Consider the following 26,003-nt stretch of genomic DNA (forward strand, 5'->3'; position numbering starts at 1 on the left):
CTGGGCCACCTATCCATTAATACCTCTCACCCCAGCATTGTAGGAGGTCAGAATAGCTCAGGACACAGAAGCCCTAAGAACGGGGACCAGGGTGACTCCATCTCAGGCACCTGGGAAGAGCAGGCCTTCTGCGGGCACAGAGGCTACGCGGCTTCCTTTCTTTCTGCTTGGGCACCTTTACCTGCACAGTTCACGGTCCCCTCTGAGGCTGAGCTCTACAAGAGCCCATCTGTCTCTCAGGGCATCTGAACCACTGACGAATGACAAAACGACAGCGGTCTCTGAATATTCAGGACAGTCACCCCCTAAGCTGATTCTGTGGCACTGGTTCTCACCCACAAACAGAAGATCAGGGGCTAGACTGGGGGGCTTTACCCACAGTCGCTTTAGTATCACCAGATCTGTTGTGAGTTCTCTCAGCTCACAGAGGAATGGACATTTTGCTGCTAGCACTTTTTTGTCAAGTCAACTCTACTTTCTGCTTTCCACTGAAGGAAGATTAATAATATCCAACATACAGACTAAATCAAGTAATTATACCTTTTAGTGCACCTGATAATTTCTTATCCAGCTGGTGCTAACAGTCAATCAAAATGCCATAAAAGGCGCTTTAGAATGTGCTAACGATCCCCTGCACTCAGTCAGGCATGGTGGGGGTTTGTTCAACTCTTGGCATCACAAACCTTGCACAAAACAGCCTGACAGCTCTGCCACCCAGAGCTTCCGTGCCCGGGTTGCCCCTTCGCCGGGGGCTCCTTGCTTTATATGTCCCACCTAATGAAGCTGTCATCTCAGTGGGGTCCCCAATAAAGTCCTTTGCAACATTTCATACATTTTTATACTTTTTAAAGCTAGCTCGGGAGAGAATCCAAAATCAAGTCCTAGATGGACAAGGAACCACAGCCTGAGAAGAATATGTGTATGGTGACTATAGACAACTCACCATTTCAACATTTCATTAAAAGGAACCGCAAAAACAACTATCTTTCTAATTAAATGGGAAAATGAATGTAGAAGCGTCACACTTTATTGTTGAATCTGAACACACAATAACTTCAACACAGCATTTCCCAGTATCTGTAGCTATTCACACCCGCCCAGGTCGAGAACTTTGCCAACCACACCAGCCCCAAATGGGGTGCTCTCCAGGCTTCCACACAGCCCTGTCTGCCCCTCCGGCCAGCACTCCCACAACCCTGTGGCCTGTTCACCACCCACGCAAGTGGACATGGCCGGTCATGCCAGGCTCTGACCCTAGGTCTGTTGCCCCGGGCGGCACTTGTCCCTCTGTATCCAGCTGCTTCCGGTGTCCCCAGAGCTCCAAGGCCACCTGGCCACAGACACAGCAGTTAACCAAACCACAGATGGTCACTGTGCCAGAATGAACGATGCTTCAATATCTAAGAGCAAGTATGAAGCACAGGAGAGTGGGCGCCTGACAGTAACAGGAGGAAGTGGGAAGGTGCGAGCCCTCAGGACTGCAGTCCTGCGCAAAGGCTGGCACGTCATCCCTTCACAGAGCAGATGCCCGTCAGCTGCTAGTTAAGAATGAGTACTGATCAATTCTTATGTATAGATGTGAAAGTTGGATAGTAAAATAGGCTGACAGGAAAAGACAGATTCATTTGAAAAATGGTGTTGGAAGAGAGCTTTACAGATACCCCTGGACCGCCAGAGAGATGAACAAGTGAGTCCTAGAGCAAATTAAGCCTGAAACATCACTGGAGGCAAAAATGACAAAACTGAAGCTGTCCTACTGTGGGCAAATCATGAGAAGGAAGGCAGGGTTCTTTGGAAAAGACAATAATGCTGAGAAAAATAGAAGACAGCAGGGAAAGTGGAAGACCAAATATAAGTAGACTGACACCCTAAAAGAAGCCAAGGGTATGACTCTACAGGAGCTGAGCAGGGCTGTTGAGGACAGGACACTGGATATCAATCACTCAGTCATATGGTCACCAGGAGTCGGAGCCGACTCGAGGGCTTATAACAACCGGTCATGATGCAAAGGTGATGGAGCACAGGACAGATACAAGGAATGAGGGCATCGCATTATCAACAGTCACGCAGAGGTGTGAAAATGCCATGCTGAACAAAGGCCATGTGGGAGTGTACGCCCACAAAGATACACGAATAAACTGAGTGTGTGAAGAGAAATGGGACAGCCACATGATTTTACAGGACCTCACTGCGGAATATTAACTACACTGTGGAAAAAGTGATTTTGAGAGAGGACCAGCCAGGCCCGCCTAAGTCCGTGACAGAACAGCTGGATGCTGCCCCCGGAAGAGAGTGCAGGGCCTCCTGCCAAGGATGCAGCACCTGAGGCTGGTCAGGTGCACATCAGACAGCCACACTGTTGGATCATGGGGCTGGGAGACCGAGGACCATCTGGACTGGAGGGGACATGAGCAAGGCGGGCCCAATGGATGGAGCAACTTGTTCTCAAGCGGGTCAGGAGCAAGTTCTCTGCCCTGTCTCCCAAGTCTGTGATTGTCCCCCAAGGGAAAACTTAAAGCAAACAGATACTTAGCACATCTGTGTGATAAGGTTTCCAATGTAAGAGAATTTTGTATTTTATAATAATTTTAATGAAAAATTAAGATCTTACAAAGGGAGAGAAGTGGGAGACTGAGGGAAAGCTGCAAAATTCTGTCTACAGTTGGAGGTCAAAAGCAACCATGTCACTCCTGACTTTAAGGCTTAGATAATGTTTCTGAAAAACGGCGGTTAGTTACATTAAAAGGACATATACTTTCAAAGGCTGTGTAGAGGATAGAAGCTGAGCAATCCTAGTCTTCAGGGCCCGGCAAAGAGCCTAAGAGGAGGAGAACACAGGCGAGCAGCAACCGGGCCAGGCAGAGCACAGACTGCCACCACAGGCCACATAGAGTACAGGAACAGCTAAACATACTCCCCAAACCCAATGAGCACAGGTCCAAAAGAAAAGACTAGTAGGCAGAGAGACAAAAAGGAAGCCAGCGTGGCTTTCTAGGAGTGAGAATTACATCATGTCCTTCTTTACTGATTTAAAGCGATGTGGAAAGCGATGTGGTGGTCCAGAGACCACCAGAAGGGCTGGTGAGAGGCGTTAAGAGGCTCTTCCCCATGAGTCTCCATGTGAAATGGACTGAGTTGTGGCAGACATGGTCATGTAAAGGTCCAGGGGAGCCAGTGGAGTTTGCAGGGATCAGAAACAGGCCACTAGACATCACAGAAAGAAGCAGAAGGGGCACAGCTGGCCTGGCCTGGCCAACAGGAGGACAGAGAGGCGAGAGACTCATTTTCAGTACATTTCCCCCCAAATATTACAAATAAAAGTTCTACTTACTGCTCCGAGCATGATTCTGAAAATCAGCCACCGAAAGCCCCACAGAACGATCTGGGGAGGGGGTGTCTTCCTGGGCAGTCGAGACAGAGTCCAAAGAGGGCACAAGAAAATCCCCAGGAACCCTGTTTCCAGAAGCTGGGACTCCCATCCTGAAATGACAGTAAGAGAACAAATGGCCACGTTAACCAGCTAGCCATACCCTACAGGAATAGTCTCACCAAACGCAGTTTAACTTAACAGCCCTGAACATAGGACAGATGGAATAACTGAGGAGTGCGTTTCAGCCCACAGTGGGACTGTGCCCCACCCAGCGCTTGTGCCACACCCTCTGTGTTCAGACCATTGCCTCCTGTCCTTTGCAGTTGCTGCAGATGTAGCAAGGGCCCCATGCTGAGCACACACTGCCAGTGGGCACGGGGGAGTCCTCTTTCCGTTCAATAGGCCTGCATTTGAAATCATGGCTTTGTGCATTCTTCCTGGAGGAGCATTCACCAGGATGGACGATGTGTATGGAGGAGGCCAGATGACCTGCACAGAGGTTCTGAATGCAGAGCTGACTCTGGTCCCCATCTTCTCCGGATGAGGAAGTCCCTGGGAGATGTGGGACAGGTATAGGTGACACAGCCATTTTCCCCAGGTGAGGGAGGAAGTCACAGGTATAGGTGACACCACCTCCAGGTGAGGAAGCCAAGGGGGAACACAAGACAGGTACAGGTGACATGGCCCCTATATGCCCCAGGTAAAAGAGAAAGTCATAGGGAGATACAGGGCAAGTACAGCCCCCATCTGTTCTAGGTGAGGGAGGAAGTCACAGGGAAATGAGACAGGTGCAGATAATACAGCCTGTCTGTCCCAGGTGAGAGAAGAAGCCAGGGGAAGAAGTAGGTACAGGTGATGGTCATTCCAGATAAAATCACCTCCTGTTAGCCTGCACGGGTTCAGCCTGTTATGGCTAGCAGCTCTATTGGTTGGCCGTGAGGGGTGCCAGCTAATTCTTCCTGCTGGGAACTCCGTATGAGAAACGCAGGTAAGTGCAACGCATCTGAGTTCTCGTTCTCACAGAAGTGGTGGTGACTCACTGAGTTGGCCCCACTATGAAAACTGCTGTTCACACTGCATCCCCAGGACACCTGGAACCCAGAACAGGTTTCAGGTGGTTGTCAACTGGGCCCTTCAAAAGGAACCTGTGCTTCATTTTTCAGATTGCACAAGTTCCTGTTAATCTCATTTTGACAAATCTCAAAAACATTATGCTGAATGAAAGATTCATTAGGCAAGGGTACATACCATACTCTATGGTTCCATTTATAGAAGGTTCTAGAAGGAAGAAAACTGATGCAGGGGAAAGAAATCTGAACAAGGCTGCCTGGGGGTTCTGGGGTGACACTGTGTCTGTGTCTGGTGGGGGAGTGGGTCATGGGGGTGTCCTCGCCAAGACTCACCAGAGGCACCTTAGGGTTTCATTCTTTTTAAGTTTCTTCCTCAAACTTAAATGAATTCTGAACCCTAGTTTAAGGGCTGATGGACAAATCTTCATGTCTGCAACTTATTTTGAGGTACCCTGAACATTAAGATGAGAAACAAACAGGCATATGATGAAGCCGCCAGAGCAAAAGACAAACTGCAGAGTCCAGGCAGGGGGCTCATGGGTTTCACTGTACAATTGTTTCAAACTCCCTGTAGTTTGAAATTTTTCATAAGATGCAGGGGCGGGGGGATCCCATTTGCTTTTACATGTTCTATGAATTTCTGAAACCCCAGTTCCAAATCAGTTCTTTTGGAGAGGGTGGGTCATTTGCTGTGAAGTAGTGCCTGAGAGTGGTATGTCTGACCACCAGTGTAACAATGAGACTGACTCAAAGGGGCAGCCTCAGCCTGGCATCTCTGTGGGCTCGTTGCCTCAGCAGAGCCATGTGCTCTGTGCTGGGAACTCTGGGGCCACCAGTATGCACACTGCCCGCACTGGGAGATGATTCCAGAAGCAGAGAGAAGCCTGGACAGTGCTGGGGAGTGAGGTACGTGTAGCTGGAGCCATAGCACCATCAAGTTGTTGTGGGTCCTGTGGCTCAGCTGCCAGGAGAGGAAGGCACTGAGCTGCAGGGCGCTCCAACCAAGGCTGAGAAGGGGAGACGGCAGTGGCCCCTTCTGGGGACTGGATGAACAAGATGCCCACAACTCATTCCAACCCCTCCAGGACCTACCTGCACTCCACCCAGCACTGGGCACATACCTGACTTTCCTCGGATGTTCAAGAGGGAAAAATTTAGAGTCTACACTAGTTTTCTGAGATTTCAGACATAGGGCAACTGATTTTTTGGGGTCAAGGATTTCCTTGTTTGTGGTTTTAGAAGGCCTTTGCTTTACAATTTTCTTCAAACTCCCTTTCTCTCAGCAAGAAAAAAAACGAACTTTGCTCTGTGTGTGACAATTTCTCTAGTTTTATCTTGAGAGAGAATTTTCATTAAATTTGGACTCACTTCATTCGGGGTGCATTTTATAATATATGTGATTTGATCAGCAAAGGATATGCAGAACATGGAAGTGGCAGTCACAGCTTTAAGTGGCGTACTTATCTATAGACATGTCCACTTTTTGAGAAAGCACCTCAAAGGCCACCTCTACCTGGTGGTGAGAAAACTCAGGAACCCAGAGGCCCATGCCCCTCGCAGCCCTGTGAACAGAGCAGGTGGTTCCAGGGTTCTGGGCAGAGAGCAAGCCAGGTCAGACCACCACCTGGGATGCCCAGAGGAGCCAATGCACCTCTGCAGGTGTGGGGCCCTTGCTCAGCTCCACAGCGTAAAGCCTGCCTTGCTCACTCCTGAGAAACTCTTGTAAACTCTGAGACCCCACGTGGGCGAGGAGAGCCTTCCCCAGGCGCCGGGCTTGCATTCTCTAATTGTCACCTCACTTTGCACAGATGTGACGAACGGAATTTTAATATGTAGTTTGAGTGACACCGATCAAAGTGATATGCAAATGGAAAAGCCTGCCTAAGTGCCAGGAAGCAGGTGATGGTGTAGGCAAGGGATGGGACATGCTGTCACCTTAGGGACATGTGTGTACTGGAAGAGGGTCACTTTGCTCTTCTGCCTCCTGAACCTACTGGAATATTCCTTACCCTGCTGGGGTGCACGGGAGAGTGGACGCCTGCAGCAGAGGCGTGCCAGCTTCCTCTGGAGGGACCCCCTTTACCCACCACCGCCCCCTGCACCCATCTCACTGGAACTGCTGTCTTGCTGGCCACTGGCCCTGCGGCCATCAGCGCTTGCTCATACTGCTGGGGAGGAAAGGGTTGCCTGCATATCCACCTGCTTCTGCTTTCTTTTCTTGGATCTTGTTGAATTTTAGCAGCTGTGCTGCCTGCATAAGGAACACCATTGTTCTCTGCTTCAGCGTGGCGGGGAGGCGTCCCCAGAAAAACAAATGCCCAGTGCGCTGCCGGAGTGGCTTCCCGCAGCCCAGGCTGTCCTTGAGCCTGCGGATGGCACAGCATACTGCCAAGAGACGTGCTCATGACTGCAAGCAAATGCTGACCCCAACACAGTCAATGGCCTTCACTGGGTGCCCCTTATCAGTTTAAAACCCCTACTCATGAGGTGCCTATGCCTTTCGACCTGTGCTCAGAGCCTTTCTGCAGGTGGAGAGATAAAGGTATCTGGCCCTTTCACTGTACAAATGCCTACTTAATCTCAGTTCTGCCCCATCAGCTGTCTTGAGGATGGTGCTGGTGTTGACAGTCCCATCAGTGGCTCTGGGGTGATGATTGTTAGCAAATGCCCATGGGGAAGCCATAGAGCGTGAGTTGTACCTGCCTGTTTCTGGAACTATCCCTTCTATGGTTGTTGACTTACTTGGAATAACAGACCCGCCCTGAATGAGCCATGTTTGGGAAATTTCCACATAAAACTGAAGGAAAAACGCCTCCAGTTATGAGACTGAGGAGCTGGTGCTTCCAGCCCTGGACGCTTGGACATAGACAGTGGCTGTTGGGCTAAAGAGTCCAGGTAGTGGGCAGCTCCCTGGGCTGCATTTGCCATTTTCCAAGAACAGTTTGCCACTATCCTCAGGGACATCCCCAGACAGGCAGTGGGGGTGGGGAAGCTGCAGGATCATGTAGCCTGGTCCTGATCGGGCAGTGAACCTTGATGTGGTATTGACCAGAGCACAGGGCAAGCCGTTGCCCATGGCCTCCAGGTCTGAGGGTGGCCATAGCCCTTTGCCTCAGGCATCCTGAAGGCCAGGACCAGCTATGGCTGTGTAGACTCAAGAGGTCAGAACAGGTGGACACCCTCCTTTTCCTAGTTTGCAAGTCTAAATAAAACCCCTTGGCATGGGGCACGTGGCCCGTGTCTGCCAGAGCAGCTACATGTGCAGCCTGAGGTAAGGCCCCAAAAAACATGCTGAATTTGGGGACTCAGTCTCCTGGCCCAACTTCTGACCTGTGGGGTCCCCACTTCTCTGGCCTAGCTCAGGGCTCCTGCTCCCCAAATAAAACTGACAGAGAAATGGTGCTGATGTTTCTTCTCTATCTCCTTAGGAGTGAGCGAAGAGTAAAGATGTTGTTCTACTGAAGATCCAGAAAGTTCACCAGTAAAAGGCCTGACCTGTTCCTGGCAACTTGCAGCACTGGTGAAAGCGTGGCGGACAGTGTGGTGCCATCAAAGCGAACAGGTCGGTGGGGGCGCCACCCTGGCTGCTCATCAGGGAGAGTCTTGCCGACTGCTCTGGACAGGAAGAGCAGAGATGGGAAGCCAGCAGACGTGCTCCAGCCAACAGGGGGGCCGCTGGGCCGGGGGGCTTGGAGGTCACTCAGAGTCAAGGTCAGCACAGCATAGGCTGAGCTGCCTCTGACCAAGGTGGAAAACATAATCTAAAACAACATTTTAGAAGTGGAAGCCTCCAGATGGCCACTCCAAAAAGAAAATACCAACTGAGGCCTCATTACCTTCCTCAAAATTATTATAGTTACTTAGAAAGAGTAATTAAATTTCACATGTATGGATCCTTCAGAAATGACAGCCACCATCCATGTTAGAAGTAGGAACCCATTAGCTTCACGTTAAAATCAGGGAAAATGGAGAAAAGCGCTTCCTTCCTGACGGGCTGTCACTCCTGCACAGAGCCCCCGCCCTCAGCCGCCCGGGGCTCCTAATGATGCCCTGGAGACCAACTCGAGCTCTTAAAAGTTATTTTCTTGATCTTTAGGGGTTGTATGCTAGGATGGAAAGTTCCAGAGTGGCACACCAGATTTCATCTGCCGCTGACATGGCAAAGATGGGCCTCAGGGATAAGAAAGCAGCCCTGATGCAGACTGCAGGTGACCTTGCCCCGCCACAGGTATGGCACCTTGCTTTGTCACAGAGCACCAGACCTCTGCAAAAACGCAGAGCCCACATTAACTGGAAGGTGGGGCTCTGGAGAGCCGATGATTGAGACGTGGGGTGCACACTGATGTGGCGGGGTCAGCAGCAGGAACACCGGTGTGCTGGCCCACTGTCCCTGGCAACCTCTGTGCTGGTGGACAGTTCTGGGTCCTGCTCACACCTCTAGCCTAGCCTCACGGTAGACAAGCACCAAGGTCCAATGGGCCAGCAGTGGCTCCTGGGGAGGGTTGGGCAGGGGGAACCCAGGCAGAGAACGGTCAGCAAGGTGATGGGATGAGGCAAGCAGCTCAGACTTCACTGTGACACCAGGTGCTGCTCACGTTGATCCCTGGGTGCCCCCTCAGCTGACTGCAAACAGTGAAAGGCGGCCACAGACTGCAGAGGATAAGCTACAGAGGGCTGCCTGGGTCCATGCCCAAAACACAGGGCCGGGCCACCCACACTGTGGTATCATGAGGGAGGCAGGTGCTGGCCCACGTCACAAAGAATGCTGCAGCCTTGTCTGTGGTCACGAACGTATAGCCTACGGGCCCTACTTCTCTGAATGTCTCTGACTTTGGGGAAAGTAACTTCTGTGATAAGGTCTTCAGAGTGTACTCTTCAAAGTGGGCTCTGATCTTGGTCTGTTCTTGGGAAATCTTGTGGGCTCTCAGCAGCCCACATGAAATCACAGTAGGTTGAAGAAAGAGCCTTTCTACTCAGGTGGCTCAGGGTTCAGTCTGTGCTCGCACAAATCTTGACCACTTCGAGTTGTGTTTCTGCTACTACTCTGTGTTCTTCCACCATGTGACTATTTTGCAAAGCCTTGTTTTAGAGTTAATTACTGTCACTCAGCATGTGTGATGGAAGTGCCACTCACGGAAAGTTGCATTTTGAAAGCAGAGCAGCAGTCAAGTGTGGGTACCCTGCCTGCAGCCTGGCACAGAGAAGCAATCCCAAACCGGATCAGGCCCGGAGCACACTCCTGATGGGGCCAGCTGGAGCTTCAACTCCAGTGGCGTGGAGTCTTGGACTAGTGAGTAAAGAATAGTTTTGTTGTGGTGTGTCTCCCTGAGAGCCAGGCCTGTGGTGGCAGAGGCCGCAAGGCAGCCTGGAGGAGTGTGGAGGGAAAGGAGGTCCCCAGTACTGACTATAAACCAGCCCTCCTGCCTGGCCGTCACCCAGGCTGGACCTGGGATTGCCACTAGTTATTGCTGCAAACATTGCTGTCGTGATAGGTATACTCCACCAACCAACTGGCTAAGACACTTTTCTCTCATTGAGACAACATACAAAATAAAATCAGGTTAAAAAAAAAAACATAACAGAAGCTAAGACAAAATTTGAAAGAAAACTTCTGCCAGTGTTTAAAAATAGTATCCAGTTATCATTTTATAAACTATACAAATGTTTAACCAATGTACTGTATACTTGAAACTAATAATAAAATTAAATAAATAAATAAAAATAGCAACCCATTACCAACTGTCCATCTAGCAAATCGTGTAGGGAAGATGCATTTCTGTATTTTCTTCACCTGGACAGGGCTACCTGACAGTCTACCCAGCCTATCCAGCAGAGGTCAGGAATCCACACCCAGCCTTACATTGTCCTTTCCATCTTATGTTCCCTTCTGAACACGCTCACCATAGCAACCAGCCACAGCCCAGAGGCACTACATGTGTGCCTACAGGGGAGGGCACCGTTTGAGGGGCTTTGCCCAGGCCCATTGACCCCATCTGGTTGTCAGAGCAATTTGGCAGTCACCCTTGCCCTAAGGAAACAGACTGGGGCCCATCCTTCATCCTTGGGGGCCAGGAAGCACTAACAACAGCCCTAAGCCAGAGATGAGGCCATCCATGCTCCTGCCCACCTCCCCAGCCTGGGCCTCATTCACTCTTGCTGGGCCTGGTCTGGAGCCTCCCGTGCTCCACCAGACCCACTGGGAGCCAGGTCTGCACAGGAATCCTTCAGAACTGGTCTGATCTGGGTATGTTCCTTGGATAAGAGCCCCATCTAGTCTCCTGGTTACTTCTTACATCAGGACAAAGTGGCACGTGAGGGTTGGCTGTTCTGCTGTTGGGCAGGCCATGAAAAGCGCATGGAGAGAGCCTGACCACTAAAAGAAACCAGCAACGGGGGACTTCACATTTCAGCCGATGGGATTTAAACCAGATCAGACTGTGAACAGAAGAGCATTTTCTAGTAAGTAGATGTTTTCAAAAGAGCAGGTTAAAGCTTTCGTGCTTTAAATAAAATCATTTTAAATTGCATGCTCCCAACTATGAGGTGTTTAGCAAATTGTTAATGTGTTTTAAGGCTGTCCTTGGGCACTGCAGGGAACAGGATGTGACCTGTGTAACCCATACACCCCAACCACGACCCTCTATCCACTGCACTTTGTCATGGTGCTAGCTAATACTCAGTTGCTATAGTAACCAGACTTCATAGCCCCAGGTGTCCCCTGTTGCTTAGATCTATACAGGTGTCACCAGCTAGCCCCAAAACAAAATTCGTAGTAATGACCTTAGCTAGCTCATAGGTTTTTAGATAAATACGAAATGTTTCCTGTCAACGGAAATTAGACTTAAGCAATAGATTTTTTAGGATTAATATATTCCTAATATTTAACATATACCAGGCTGAAGGGCATAGTGCATTACCATTTCTTTGTCTTTTGTTTTCTGTGCATGAAAAGTAGCTGAAGCTTGTCTCAGAGCGCCTTGTCAGAATCGCTGTATGACCAGTATGAAGTGCTGGCTGGTCAGCGCCTCCATGGGGCTGACAACGGAATGTTCTGGCTCTGCCTGTGCTGTCCAGTGCCCATGGGCCCTATGGGGCTGCTAAGCCTCAAAACTTGGCTCGAGGTGAATGGAGCAGATGTGGCCCTGCTCGTCAATCCTGGGAAGCATGTATGCTTGGAGGCACCATGTCCACAGGCCCTGCATGGAGTAGTGGGTCCATTCCAACAATGTAGCTGGGGGAGCTCCTGAGCCCATGGTAGTGGGGTGTTACCCTCACCCCACATCTGAGTGGGCTGTCAGCATGCAAGTGTCCATGCTCACAGAAATGGGGTGTCATTCTCACCCCAAACCTGAGGGACTGTTAGCACACAGGTGTTCACTCAGTGGACATTTCTGGGCATCCTCCATGCTACCAATGAACACACCTGATCACATGATGAAGGTGGGGTCTGGCTTATGGGAGAAGCCAGCATGTCCAATTATTATATAAACACACCTACTTGTAAGAAATAATAGAAAGGGTCAGCTCATCAGTAAAATAGGAGGGAATCACTCACCTCCATCTAGCACATGCGTCAGTCAGAGGTCAGGGTGGCCTGGCCCTCCAGCTTCTATCCCACACAGACACCATCTCCAGTGAGGGTCACTGCAGTGAACGTGCCAGCGTTCTTCCTTCCCTTCCCACACTTTTATTTGTCCACATGTACTAATAAGTGGATGTACCTTGCTGACTGGTTTCATACACCTTTGAAAGCTAGTTGATCTGGCCATCCAGCAAGGTCAGTAATGACAGAACTCCTGGGCCTGGAGCCCGGGATGGCCATTGAGGGGTGGCCTACATCACAGAACCACTCTGGGCAGTGTGTGCACACCACCAGGACAGGGAGGGGAAGGCGTGGGCATCTTGGCCACAGAACCAGGGCCTGGTGGGCACTGCTGGCAGCCACAGTCTTACTGAGAGGTCCCCTGCAAAAAAACCTTAGGTGGTAGTCATTGAGTCAGGGAGGGACAGTGACACCCTCAGGCATCCTGTCCTTGATGCCACCAGGAGAAACTGCCAAAAATGCTTTCTTCTAGAAGAATCAACGTTCAGTAGAGGATCAGGTTTCAGCTAAGCCAGCTGACATGAATCATCACAGGAAAACAGCATGATTGACCCACAGAGAAACCCACGAGGAGAGGATGAAGCTGACCAGTGCTCTACTGACCACCTCACCTACCCCTCTGCTCTGCCCTGGGGTCTTTTCCCTTGCTGGAGGTCCAGGCTCACTGCCTCCAGTGCTCATCCCTATGGTCCTTTGTCAAGTCTCTGCTCAGATGCCACCTTCTCAGGAAGGCTTTCTCTGAACATAACATTTACAACTGGGCCTCAGTCCATCTTGGCACTGCCTACAAAGTGACACTCTCAGCACACCACATACTGCATATCTCATTTATTTCCATTCTCCATTCATTCAGCACCCAGAACAGAAGCTCCAAGCAGACAAGGTAAAGCATCCCTACTAAGTAAAATCAAAGATGTAAAGGAAAATATGCTCATAAGGCATAAACAGATGGGAAAACTCAGCAGAACCAAACAAATTCTAGAACTGAAAAATAAAATATCTGAAATGAAAATTTTACTAGATGAGCAGATTAGAGGACAGTATAAAAGGTAGTGCACATAAAGATAACTCAACTGAAGTTATTCAATCTGAAGAACAGACTTATACTGGCAAAAATTATCCAAATTTGGTAGAAGACATAAATTACAGATTCAAAAACCTCAGGGATTCAGAAGCTGGATAATATTCCTCCCACCAAATGCCACATGTAGGCATCTCATAGTTAAACTGCTGTAAGCCAAACATAAAACCTCCAAAGCAATTAGAGAAAAATAAGACTTATATTTAGAGAACCTACAAGATGAGTGACAGCTGACTTCTTGTCAGAAACAATGCAGGTGTGAAAACTATGAACCAAATGCAGTCTTCCATCTGATGGAGCTGCCCTTGAGATCAGAACCGAGACTCCATAAGCTTTTCAAACAGCAAGGTACCCAAATGGTTTGCAGAGGAATAATGTTGAATATAACCAAAGATTTAAAGAGGAAATAAAGCATTTAGGTGATCTCAACATAGGTGTGAAGGGAAAAATCACTAACCGCAATCAGCAGAATATATCAGGCTGTTTGTTGAAGCAAGGCGATGCAAGAATGCTGTTCATTATAGACTGTGCTTAAAAGGCGCTCCATCAAAACACAGATTATTTTCTTTTGGACATAAATGAAAAAGACTGTGAGTTAAGTGCTTATATTAATAATAACAAACAGATGGAAAAAATACTACCAGTCATAAAAAAATCCAGCATATAAATGAGAAAGCAGGAGAATCTTCTTTAATATTAACTAAGATCTGCTTTCATTTGGGGCATTTTGATTTCATTTTTTAGACATGCAGAATCCTCCAGCTGCCATTCACACACTTAACTATGGGCCTACCCTACCAGCCACCGAAATTGAGGATCTCTTGTGTAGAATGGACAGGACATGACTGTCTTGCAGAGAGGTGTCAACTGAGCAAGGCTTTTGGAAAGTTAGTCGAGAGTATCAGCATGAAGCAAACCTTCTCTCCTCACAGGGAGCATCAGATGCAGAGAGGGAAAAAGTCCTGCAAGTTCTTACACAAACTCAATCTTAGAATAGAATTGATACAGTCTTACCTTTGCACAAATGGGGGTGGTGACTAGGTGGGGACATGAGGAGATTTTCTGAGGTGATGGTCATTTTCTATATCTTGATGGAAGTTTGGATTATGCAAGTGTATATATTTGTCAAAACTCTAAAAATGTATGTTTACAAACTATATATTTCATTGTGTAAATTCTGTAGCAAGGGAAAAACCTAAACATGCACCGAGCTTTAGTTAATGCTCTATACGCTGCAGTCTTTAGTGTTTAGGGGCAAGGACACTGATATCTGGTATTTACTTTGAAATGCATCAAAATGTATGATGAATTGATGGATGGATAAAGAAATGAATAAATTAGCTATATAACAAAGAAAATCTAGTAAAATATAAGCTATAGAATCTAGGTGGTCCATATATGGGTTTTTACTACATAATTCTTTCAACTTTTCTTATGCTTGAAATTTTTCATAATAATATGCTTTTAAAGGTCCTATTCAACACCACAATAGAGGTCTTATCTACTGCAAAAATGAAATCAAAGTTATAAGGTTTGAAGCGGAAAAGAATATGATTGCCTACGTATTCTTTTTTAATAGGAGAATCTACAGATAATAAGCACAACTATTGAATGGTGTTAACAGAGTGACTGGAAACATTAAAGGAATCTTCCAGCATGCTTGGAACCAAGTCATTCTGAAAACTGACAGGTAAAAGGAAGAATAAAGAGTTTATTCTGACTTTCTCAGAGAAACTGGATTTAGAGCAACCAAATAGTTGATGAGGGAATGTTTACTATGATTAATAAAAGAAAAATCCCAGATAGCAAATGCAAACAGTGACAGAATTAGAACACTGCCACCTTGCTGGCCCTAGTGGATGAGTCTAGGCAGTGACCACTGAGGCTTCCACAGCCCTTCGGTGTGGCTCATAGAGAACTTCCTAATGAACGCATCAAGCTGGCAACACCTGGCCTCTTACCACTGCAGAAAGAGAGAGCAAAGGCAGACTGTGCCTTCTGACCTGCTGCAACAGAAAGTCCCAGAACCCCGAAGCATCCCTGCCAAAGTCAAAGCTAACTCTGCTGCAGCCTGAAGCTCTATCGTCAGCTCACAGGGACTGGGGACAAGGGATACAAGGCCTGGAGGGACAGTCAGCTCAATGCAGGTCGAGCCCAGTGCTCCCTGACTCTAGACACAGATTGGTGGCCAGAAACATAAAGAGGGCTTTAAAGGGAGTAGAAGGGCACATCCATCAAATGTGTCGGATCCTTACTTGGACAAACCAATTCTAGAAAGGCTTTTATTTATGAGACAACTGGCAACACTGGAACACCGACTAAATAGTTGATAGAATTCATCCTAATTTTTTGGTATTGTAGTTAGTTACATTGTTTTAAAAGACCCAATCTTTTAGGGGTCTTTAATGAAGTACTTGTAAATAAATAACATGATGCCTGGGGTTTACACTGAACAACAGCAGCAGAGGAGGTCAGTAAATGAAAGATGGGGCACATGCTGGATAACTGACACTGAGATGGTACACAGAGGTGCATGATGCCATTCTCTTTAATTTTGTATTTGTTTGAAGATTTTCATAATCAAAAGTTAAAGAAAAATAAACAAGCAAGAAACTCTTCCATATTCTCTTGAGACGTTTAAAACTGACCACTGGCATTTTCATGAACCATAACAAATTGTGAAATGCAATTTTTTAAACTGCCCTTTATTCTAGAAGCCAAACTTTGAGTGAATATAGTCTTTAAAAAAGACATTTAAAAGCTTTATGGAGAAAACCTGTAAACATTATAGAGAAACACAAAAGATTAAAAAAAGAACAGAATGAACATGCATTTTTATAGAAGAAACCATTAGAACAGCTGAAATTATCTCTGAGAGCTGGGGCACCACTGCGTATAGTGGTGTCTAATAAAACAACTCAGGTACAACTCTAAAAACAATTAAATGTTTTTTTCCAAAATAACTTACAAAATCTATTTTTCAGAGTGGTTTCGCCAAGGAGACTAAGAATTGGAGACTGAATTGGGACTGAGAGGAACTTCTCTGTGTTCTGATTTAGGGCTCACCAATCTCAGCCTGCACTGGAAGTCACCTGCTCTGCACACCTGGGCCACAGCTCCCTGAAGCTCAGCCCTTCTGACAGAGTAGGGGCGTTATGTGAGGCCTGAAGGTAGGAAGGTAGGGACCCAGAATTCTGGTACGCAGTGGTCATGTTCTCTAAGAAAATTGTAGGGTATTGCTCCAGTTCAATGTTCACGTAAGAAAGAGGATGTGCCCACCCTGGATGTTCTGCTCCCAAACCAGAGGGCCCTTGTGTGTACGTGCAAAGCTCCCCTACTTGTCACGCTGGCCACAGGTTCTGCTCTTGTCTCCGCCCACCAAGTACCTGCTAACTTCACTTCCCCCGATATTTCTCAGTTGTTATTTTCATTGAGGATTGGGACTATAATTGCTGATTTTGGCAGAATCAAAAGGAAAAAAAGGAAGAGAATTGTCTACTTATTGACAATGAACCAAACAGATTTAATGGCACCAACTGTCCCAAATCCGGGTCCTGAAGCCAAGTGACTAAATGAGGAAGGCAAGATTTCATCAGTGAAGATTGCGTAATAGTCTTCATTTTTGAAATGCTGACATTTATCTCATTGTCTTATGTAAATGGGAACCACGGTGAGACTCGTTCCTTCTATCACTGTAATAGGCAGCACTTTGACACCAGATTAAAACTGGATGATATATTGATAACTTTTGCATAAGTCTCGTAACAAAATCTCTTTCTCTCTCTCTCCTTCCCCCGCACCCCCTACCCGCTCTCAGAATTTAGGAAGAAGGGGCCTGGGCCATTGAGAGCCCAGAAGATTCTGAGGCCTGGAGAGGTCCAGGAGACTCACAGCTATTTGGCATGATGAGAATCAAGGTTTCTGTTTCCTGTGTCATCGCTTTTATCTCCAAGCTCTGTTGCCTTTCTTGAGTCAGATCAAACAGCTCTTACTCAGATGAAAGATTTCTTGCCTTCAAAAATACAAAATGCAGCATAAACATAGCGGGTAGAAGGATAGTCAACTCACCAGGCCCTGATAGAGTGCCAAGTGCCTGGACAGGTCCGTTACCACACTGAGAGCAGGACAGGCCATCACACCCACCGCCCAAAGGTTCTGCAGACATACACCCCCAAAGTGTTCTCAGCACAATAAGAGATTGGTTAAAAAGTACTTAGCATGCTATACACTCCTCAGACTTACCCACCCTCGCTTTCATGCCTGCAGCTGGCTTCACTGCAGCTCAAATCTTGAGACCATCATTCCTCCTGGTTGATCAACCCCTTCTCTGCCTATCAAGATGCCATCTAATAGCTGCCCCCTCCTTGGACCCTCCACACTCTCAGTTACCAACTGTCTCCGTGCCTGTGGGGTCCAGGCAATCAGTATCTAGCACCTCCAGCTAGGCAGTGGTGCAAGAGCAGGTCAACATGGGACTGGCCTATGACAAATCCATGGTCCCTTCTCAGAGGCTCTGACATCCTCAGAAGATCTCCACCCCTTCCAAATCCCCAGCACTGGCAGAGAGCCACAGACCCCAAGCATCCTGCATCCAGTTCCAGGGAAGGAAGCCTTTCCGCCAGGCCAAAGCTCCCCTGCTCCGGCCAGATGCACTGGGCCAGTGAGCCCCTCTGCCTCAGTAGGGCCCCTCTCCACTAACTCCTGCCTGTCCCCGTCGCCCCCTCCCCTCCCTTTTCCCATCTGGGTTCCTAGACGTCTTCTGTCAACACCAGCTCAGCTCACATTCGTTTACCTTTGATTTTATTTTGTTAAAACTAATTTATTAATCCTTAATCAAAGGCAAAAATCTTCAGTGAAGATAAATTGGAACTAGAAATGAGAAAGAAAAGAAAGTGATCTGATCACCTAGAGATAAAGATAGTTAATCCCTTGGTCATGGATTTCAAAACAGTTCTGATAAATTATTAAGAAAAAAAAGGAATATAGTACACAGTATTTTTTTTTTTAATGCCTACAGCACCTGGTCTTCCTAGGTGGTCTCCCATCCAAGTACTAACCAGGCCCGATCCTGCTTAGTTTCTAAGATTAGACGAGATTGGGCACGTTCAGGTTGGCATGGCTGTAGAGTACACAGTATTTAAAACCCATTTCGACACATCATAAAAATATTTTCATATTAAATAGTTTTGTAGTAATCCATACAGAAGAGATGTAAATTTATTTAATTCTCCATGGCTGAAACTTTAAAGTTTTTCCATTTTCTCCTCCCATAAACATGGTGATGAAACCTTTGTATCTGAGTTTTCGTGCACGTTCCTAAACCTGCTGTAGGAAACAGTGACGTGGGGCTGACGACTAGCAGGCACGTCTGTTTGTAAGGCACATAACCATATAACCACAGTCCTCCAGGGGGGTCACACCAACTTAGGTGCTCCCCACAGCACCCAGCCCCAAACCCATAACACATCTAATCATGAGAACACACCAGATGAACCCTATTTGAAGGACATTTTACCAAATACACGACCAGAACTACTCAAAACTGTCAAGGTCATGAAAAGCCAGGAAAGTCTGGGAGACTGCCCCAGATCATAGGGGACAGGGGGACAGCTAAAGGCAGCGTGGTCCTGAAAGGAAACCTGGGCAGAGAGGGGCACTGGTGGGCAAGCTGGAGCAATCCAACAAAGGTCTGCGCCCGGTCAACAGTCGTCCCACGCTGTCATCTCAGTTTGACCACCTGGCTGTGTAACACGAGGACGTTAACAGAAGCTGGGTGAAGCTCGATGGAGACACTCTACTATCTTTGCAACTTGGAAACTATGTCAAGATCATCTTTCTGAAGTGCTGCTGACACCATTTCACTAGGTACAGCTGGAGCCTCCATCGGTACCTGGCTCAGCCCAGACTCAGCACAAGGATAGACTTGACTGCTATGGGAAGGATAGGGACTCAGAGGCTCTGCCCTGACAAGAGACGCCATGCACTCTGCCAACCTAGGAACAAAGCATGGCATAGCTGCTGTCAATCCTGCACTCACCACACTAATGTGAAGACAGCAAACCTCAGATGGGGCCAGAGGTTTGCTGCCTCCCTCTTTGGTTCTGCTCCATTGTGTGTTTGCTTTTGGTTGGGTTCAACTGACTACGGACATTTTGCTCAGCACTTATCTGAGTCTGGCTCAGAGCAGAGGAGCAGGTGCTATGTTCCCAGACCTGCGGACTGCCACTGAGCCCAAGGACATCCCTGAGCAGGGCTACGTACATGATCTCTCAGAAACACCAGATTGCACACTGAAGTTGTGCTAGTAGTTCTGTGTTCGGAAGACGTTTCATTGAAAACCAAAGAAAACAACTAACCACGTTTCTCGATGCAGCATGTCACCACCAAGCATGGCCTCCCGAGCTGCTGGTGGCTTTGAGAAGGCGTGATGCCCCCTTTAAGACTGATGTAAGAGCATGTGGCAGCCACCAGACCATATGCCTTCTCGTGACACCTGCATGTCAACCCAAACTCCCTAGATTCCATGCGCAGACAAGCCATGACTGAGATCCTCCCTGCCCTACACCCGGTGAGGACAGCAGGGGTGGGCAAAGCCCAGGCCCTCAGGGGGCTGACAGTTTGGTGGGAGGAGTGGTAGTTATAGAGACAATAAACTGAATACAAGTAAATATCCACATCGGAGGTAGTAAGTTGGAGAAAAAGCCAGGCCTGGGGCTGGGGCTGTGAAGGTGCAGGAGGTGGAACTGAGAAGCACATGCCTTCCAGGGGGCACGTCCTATAGCAGGAGCAGCCAGTACACAGGCCGTCAGTGGTAATGGACATCACACAAAAATGTATCACTGAATCCTGTCTTCATGTCAGTCTTCTAAATGCTCCAAAGACATTCATTGAAGCTGAAACCAAACAGAAAATCAGCAACACTATGCTGTCAAAGGGATATTAATCTCAGACCAGCCAACATGCCCGTAATAAAAACACAGGGGATCTTGCTTTAAAAGGGGTATAAACTTCTTGATAAGAGGAGGACACAACCACCAAGAAGAGATTTGTTATACGCGCTTAGGAACCATTAACGGTACTAAAGCTGCACCAGTATCTGTATTTCCATTCAGTGAATCCACAGACAAGAGCTGCTATTGTAACAGCAACAAAGCATGGCTTCCTCATCTAAAATTTCTGTTTTAAAATATCAAAGCATTTACAAAAGAAACTGGCACACAGCTGCTACTCCAGGGCTAACCTAACAATGCTTCTCCCTGTTACTTGCATTGGCAAAGGTCAGGCTTGCCAACGCTGTGTTCTTCTTGCATCCAACAACGGGGCATTGGAGCCAGGAAGCTCCAGGGACACACGGCAGATTTTGGAGGTTCCAGGCCAGCCAGCAGCTATGATGGTGTCTGATGAGACCAAAAGCCCTTCTCTGGGCTCTGGTGCTAACTGCAATTCAGAACACACAAGTATTTACCTAGCAGAGAAGTGGGACTGGGCCAATGTGAATAAAATCAGCCTGGTTCATCTTGCCTCACTCAGGCAATTGCTAATACTGGAGAAGCAGAGAGAAGGAACCGTCTCACCAGATGCTCTTAGCTGTCCTTATATACGTGGATCGAGAGGAAGGCTTAAAAATGACCCTCCCTAAGAATACTGCTCTAGAACACACACAGGGAAGAAGGTGGTAGAGAGTGGCAACGTCTCTGAGCCTCACCCAGCCAACTAGGTACCTGCCCCTGGGCACTAACAAGGATCCCTGGGATAGGGAGAGGGGCAAATCCATCAGTGGTATCCAATCTGGCAAGGGTTAACCTCCCCACAATCTCCAAATCCAGAGGCCAAAAAGGCATCCATGCCAGGTGGTAACTGAGAGCTCCCAAGCAGAAATCTCCATGAAACAGGTAGAAGAAACTAAGAGATTATCTAATGCATTCGATTCAGTAAAAACCAGTATTGGAAGAGGTCAAGAGGTCAAGCTGTACTGCTGGTGGATCTGGAATGAATTATTGAAACAAAAACAGAGATGCAAAACAAAGCAAACCAAAAAAGGAGAGGTGACTATTAACTCTAGGAAAAACAAAGAGTTATTAGAAAAAAAATTATTATACTTCACTACTGACTCAGCAGTCAACAGTATTTACATAGTCACAGTCAACAATATTTATAGTTACTGAATATTATTTAATAAAATATTATATTTGTGCTATAGCTATATTGAGATGATGAGGGGAAGAAGAGTGTTTGGGATGTGGGAGAGTAATCTTTATTATTCATAATAGAAAGTATACAGATAATGTCTAAAAATGATACACCAAGAATCATACATACAAACCTATTCAGAAACAGCGATAAATACCAGGAGCACGAGAGAGATGGAGGAGCTATGGCGAAGAACAGGAGGGGTGAGGAGAGATAAAAGAAGGTGCTATTTTTGTTACAAGCTATGTAATATAATTGCACTTTCTAATCCACGCACATGTCTAAGTTTTTAAAAAATAATTAAAAGAACGATCTTCAGGCCACATTATCTGGTCATAGTATGATAAAACCAGAAACTGGACAACAAAATTAACATATAAAACCCTAAGGGCTTGAGATTTTTGAAGCTCTTCCCTAAACAGCACATGAATTAAAGAGGCATCGGCACCAAGGGTTATAAACTACACTGTCTGCCACTGTCAGGGGACACTGGAGTCTCAACTGATGGGGTGGGCCAGGGACAGTCAGAAGTAGTGGTCTCCTGCCTCCATGCTTTCATTAGCAGATAATAAAAGATGGAAAATTAATGGGTTAAAAAATCAACTCAAGATCTTAGAAAAGAATAAACTCCTTCTTTTCAGAAGAAGGAAGCAACCTATAAAAAGTAAAAATTAATGAGCTAGAACACTTTTAAAAAAATCTGATAAATAAAACCCGTTCTTTGAAAAGATCCATAATGGAGACAGCTTATGGCCGTTTTGAGCAGTACTTAGCATTATGCAGGGGCGTCGAGATAGAACTACAGCTAGGAGGTAGGAGTGGAAAGGCCACTCACAACAGTGTATGGCCAGGAAGCAGCAGGGAAGAGTGTGCCAGCGTTACAGACTCTCGACTACAGGGACTTGTAGCAAGTCTCTAGAAAATGGGGTGGTGACTGGCACCCAGGAAACTCTCAACAGTCAGCTGTGATACTATCATTAATTATACTGTGAATTGACAAGCAAATGCTAGTCAGACATCCACATCTACACAATCTAATAATAAAGATAAGAGGTAATTTAGAACATTCCAGACAAAAGCCACCCAGATGGATTCAAGACTGGAAGGATGAATTAAAGTTACAAAATGCTTCTTCGGTATTCTAGAATTCTGCATATTAAAGAGGTAAGTATTTTTTAGAAGTAGAAATAGGTAACTAGATGTGGTGGGAGAAATTTAGAACAAGCACAGTGTTAATGATCACATAAATAAGAAAACAATGGTCTTTAAAATACATTTTCTTCCAGGCTCAACTAAGTAATTTTTACCAGATATCACTAAGTGAAAAAAGAGAAAGGCAGAAATGCATATACTATTGCCCCTTGGGTAAGTACTGACCCCGCTCTGAGTGTGCATGTGTGTCCATGTTTGTGCACAGGTGAACAGATCTGAGAAGGCACAAAGGTAAGAAAGGGCACAGTCAGGTGGGTGGTTAACTTGGAGGAAGGATAAAATTAGATGAAAAAGATGACACTAAAAACACACACTACGTACAATGTGTGCCCACGCATGAAGGAAGTAGCACCTACACCATGAGAGATTCTCTCTAAGGGGCCCTGAAGCCCCAGACCTGGCTTTTCTCCTTTGACGTCTTGGTCCAAATGCCACATGTCCCTGCCAGTCTGGAAACCTGGGTGATTTGTGAGGCCTTGTGGACAACTGTGCCAAACTGGGTAACAGCCAGGAGCACCAGCTGTTCCCTGTTGGGAAGTTACCTTTGGTGTCCTCCCCAGCCCCAGCCCCAGCCCCAGCCCCTTATCTGTTCTGTCCTTCCCTACCAGCAACGGCAAGTCACATCCCTAGGCAACATGGTCTCCTTTTGAGACTTCACTGGTGTCCCAGAGACCTGAGAGGGAAGTGCAGTGTGGGGACAGAGAAGACAAAACAAGGCAGAAACACCACTCCTGGATTAAGACCAACCATAAGACCCTGGCTGAGAAGCACCAGAGAGCCCAGAGCACCAAGGCGCAGTCTCAGGCCAGAGGTGGACAGGCCACTGGGTGAGGAGGAGGTAGGGCCCCCAAGCAGGGCCAGCCCCTCTCTCTGCTACCATGGCCATCGAGGGCTGTTTATGGTGAAAATGCTATCTGAGACTGTTTTTCTCACTTTGGAAATGACCACCTCTACCAGTTGAGATGGTTCATGCCCAGCACATCACCTCACAGCTCTAAATATCACCCAATCCAGGCATCTCTATCCTTCATGGAAGGACGTGACCAGACATGAGACCAAACCAGACACTGCTGAGTGGCCACTCACATTCCTGGGAGCAAGAAGAAAGGGCTCTGTTGTCAGCGTGTCGTTCTGGAAGGTGATCAAATCAACCCTAGGAGTACCTAGGACATGGCAGTGGAGACTCCCCAGAAAGCGCCTGTAGCCCTGGGTGAGCTCGTGGCACGGCTGCCTCTGATTATGGGAATAATTTAATTAAAAGAAACTGGTTTCTTGGACATGGGGGCTGGGAAGAAAATTAGATGAACTGTAATTAAAGCAGAGGATATGAGAACCAGGCGAAGTGAGGCCCTGGGGATGGTTTGGGGGGACCTGCCACGACCGAGGAGGCTTGGAGCTCCAAGGCGGCTAATCGCTTCCTGCAGGCAGGCTCCGCTCCAGTACTAATAGGTTTTAATAAAAACTTCCAATTGGGCCAGTAAACCCCTCATTAAGCTGTTTTTAAAGCATGAATTTAAGAGCAGCAAGGGCAAGAGGTCACAGGGAGCATTTAATTCACAACGGCTGGCAGGAGGCGCTGCTGTGACAGAGGACACCAGGTTCAAGTGTCCAGGTTTCATAAACATCGGACACCAGCCATGGACCTGCTTGGAAAAGCCTTAATAAGGCAGAAGTGACGTGTCCCACTCAGCAGGAACAGGGCAAAAACCTGCTCAGTACAGCAATAGTGATGGAATTCAAAAGCAACTGTGTGCATGGTCCCGGCAGTGCAGGCAGGCCCTCTACGCCTGTACAGGTGTGGCCCACACACACATCAGCTTCCCTGCCAGACACCTGACTGTCCATGAGAGTGCCTCCCGGCCCCACACTTGAGGCTCATCCTAAAAACTGCCGCTATAGCCTTGGTGTGTTTAGTTTAAACGTGGAAATTCATTCCTCACACCCACAAAGGGGACATCTCTCACCAAGATCTTGGTGCGTTCACAGCTCACAGAACATGACTTGGATCAGCCTGCAATGCCTGCTTTCTGGTCCTGCTCCCTGACTGCTGCTCTTGGCAGAACTCAATGATACCTGTCCACCCCCAAGGAAGAGTCTAGACTAGGTGACACTTAGTTTTTACATTAGAATAAATTAGTAACTCATCAATTATGGTTCTTACTGAAATGAAGGATCCTGAAATTGTCCATCTCTTAGCCAAATGGGCCTGCAGTAACAAATGGAATGCTCTCTTCCTAAAAGGGAACGTCCTAGGTACGGGCCTTTCAGGATCCTTCCCTAAGATTCCCTCCAGACCCCCCACTCCATCCTGAGTGCACTCATGTCCTCAGACCCCACTGCTAACCCCTTGCAGCTTCCTTGGCACCCCATCCCCCCATTCCTTGTTCCCAACTGAGAACCCAAACCATGGATTAAATGCAGCTAATCTTGAGGCTCAATTTTACTGATTTCTCATCTTTTTGATATTGAAACAATTACAGTATATTAGAGGGATCAATTCAGAACCGACATATAAGAAGGAAAGGTCCAGAACCCACACCACAGAAGCTTCCTGCCGTCAGCTGCCTCTTTTGATGCCCACCTCCCCAGAATGAATTCAGTCGTCTTGCCCTGGGCTCCCAGAGGCCCGGCATGACAACCATCAATCAATACTCTTATGTAGCATATTGTGCCCCTTGAAACAGCAAGGTTCCTGGAGCTCCTGACAGAGAAACATCAGTGCCAGTGGAGGTGGAGGCCCAGGAAGAAGGTGCGCCTTCACCTGCCTGGGAGATCACTTGGAGGTCAACACCTGCACTTACTGAGGTCCCTCAAGGTAAAAACACAATCAAAGAACCTACAAAATGCTCTTTGGTGCAGAAAACACTCCAAAGCCCTAGGGAGCTTCAAAAGAATGAGGCTTCAGGAAAGTGCTGTCTTCCTTGGATCTGTCTGTCTGGACCAGTGTGGATCACCTCTGCTGGTCATGGGACCCCTCAACATGAGTCTCTCCCTGCCTATCACATTCACGGTGCGGTAGAACCCACCCTGCCCATAGCCTGCCTGCTCTAGTGCTCTCTGGGATGCCCTAGGCCTGGGACGGGCCGACTTCTGAGGGCAGGCTTCACAGAATCGCTTAGGGGTATCGCAGGACTCAGCCCTTAGAAAAGAACTGCTGTGGCCCTTGCTTGTTCTAACCTCACCAAATACAAGAAGCCAGGAGCCCTCTTCTGGGAGCGCTCACTCCCTTAAGGCCAGGGGCCTCAGCGTGATGTCGGGAGGGCATGGGCCAAGAGCAGCCTCGTCCTGGTGGAAAAGACCAGAAAGCCCTTCCTGGAAGCCCCCTGCACTGCCTGCCAGGTCCTGCACTGTATTCAAATGCACAAGAACAGCATGAAGTTCGAAAAAGGCTCCAGCCCAAACTCACAAATATCAAAAAGCTCAGTTCCTACAGGGGAGCAGGAAACAGCACTTATAAGGACGCTGAATTAATCACGT

General features: G+C 47.5%; 1 protein-coding gene and 1 pseudogene across 4 annotated transcripts in view; both read right to left on the minus strand.

The window, feature by feature from the left end:
* LMF1 (lipase maturation factor 1) overlaps window positions 1-26,003 on the minus strand; it is a 98,047-nt gene that overhangs the window by 43,454 nt on the left and 28,590 nt on the right. For all 4 annotated transcript variants that reach the window (XM_039884832.1, XM_039884831.1, XM_039884834.1 and 1 more), the window contains one exon: window positions 3,332-3,480. In XM_039884832.1, coding sequence (XP_039740766.1) covers window positions 3,332-3,480 — 149 coding nt within the window. The remainder of the gene's footprint in view (window positions 1-3,331; window positions 3,481-26,003) is intronic.
* Window positions 18,133-18,251, minus strand: LOC120620596 (uncharacterized; annotated as a pseudogene).

This window comes from Pteropus medius, unplaced genomic scaffold, assembly GCF_902729225.1.
Source record: "Pteropus medius unplaced genomic scaffold, Ma_sr-lr_union100, whole genome shotgun sequence".
Lineage (NCBI taxonomy): Eukaryota > Metazoa > Chordata > Mammalia > Chiroptera > Pteropodidae > Pteropus > Pteropus medius.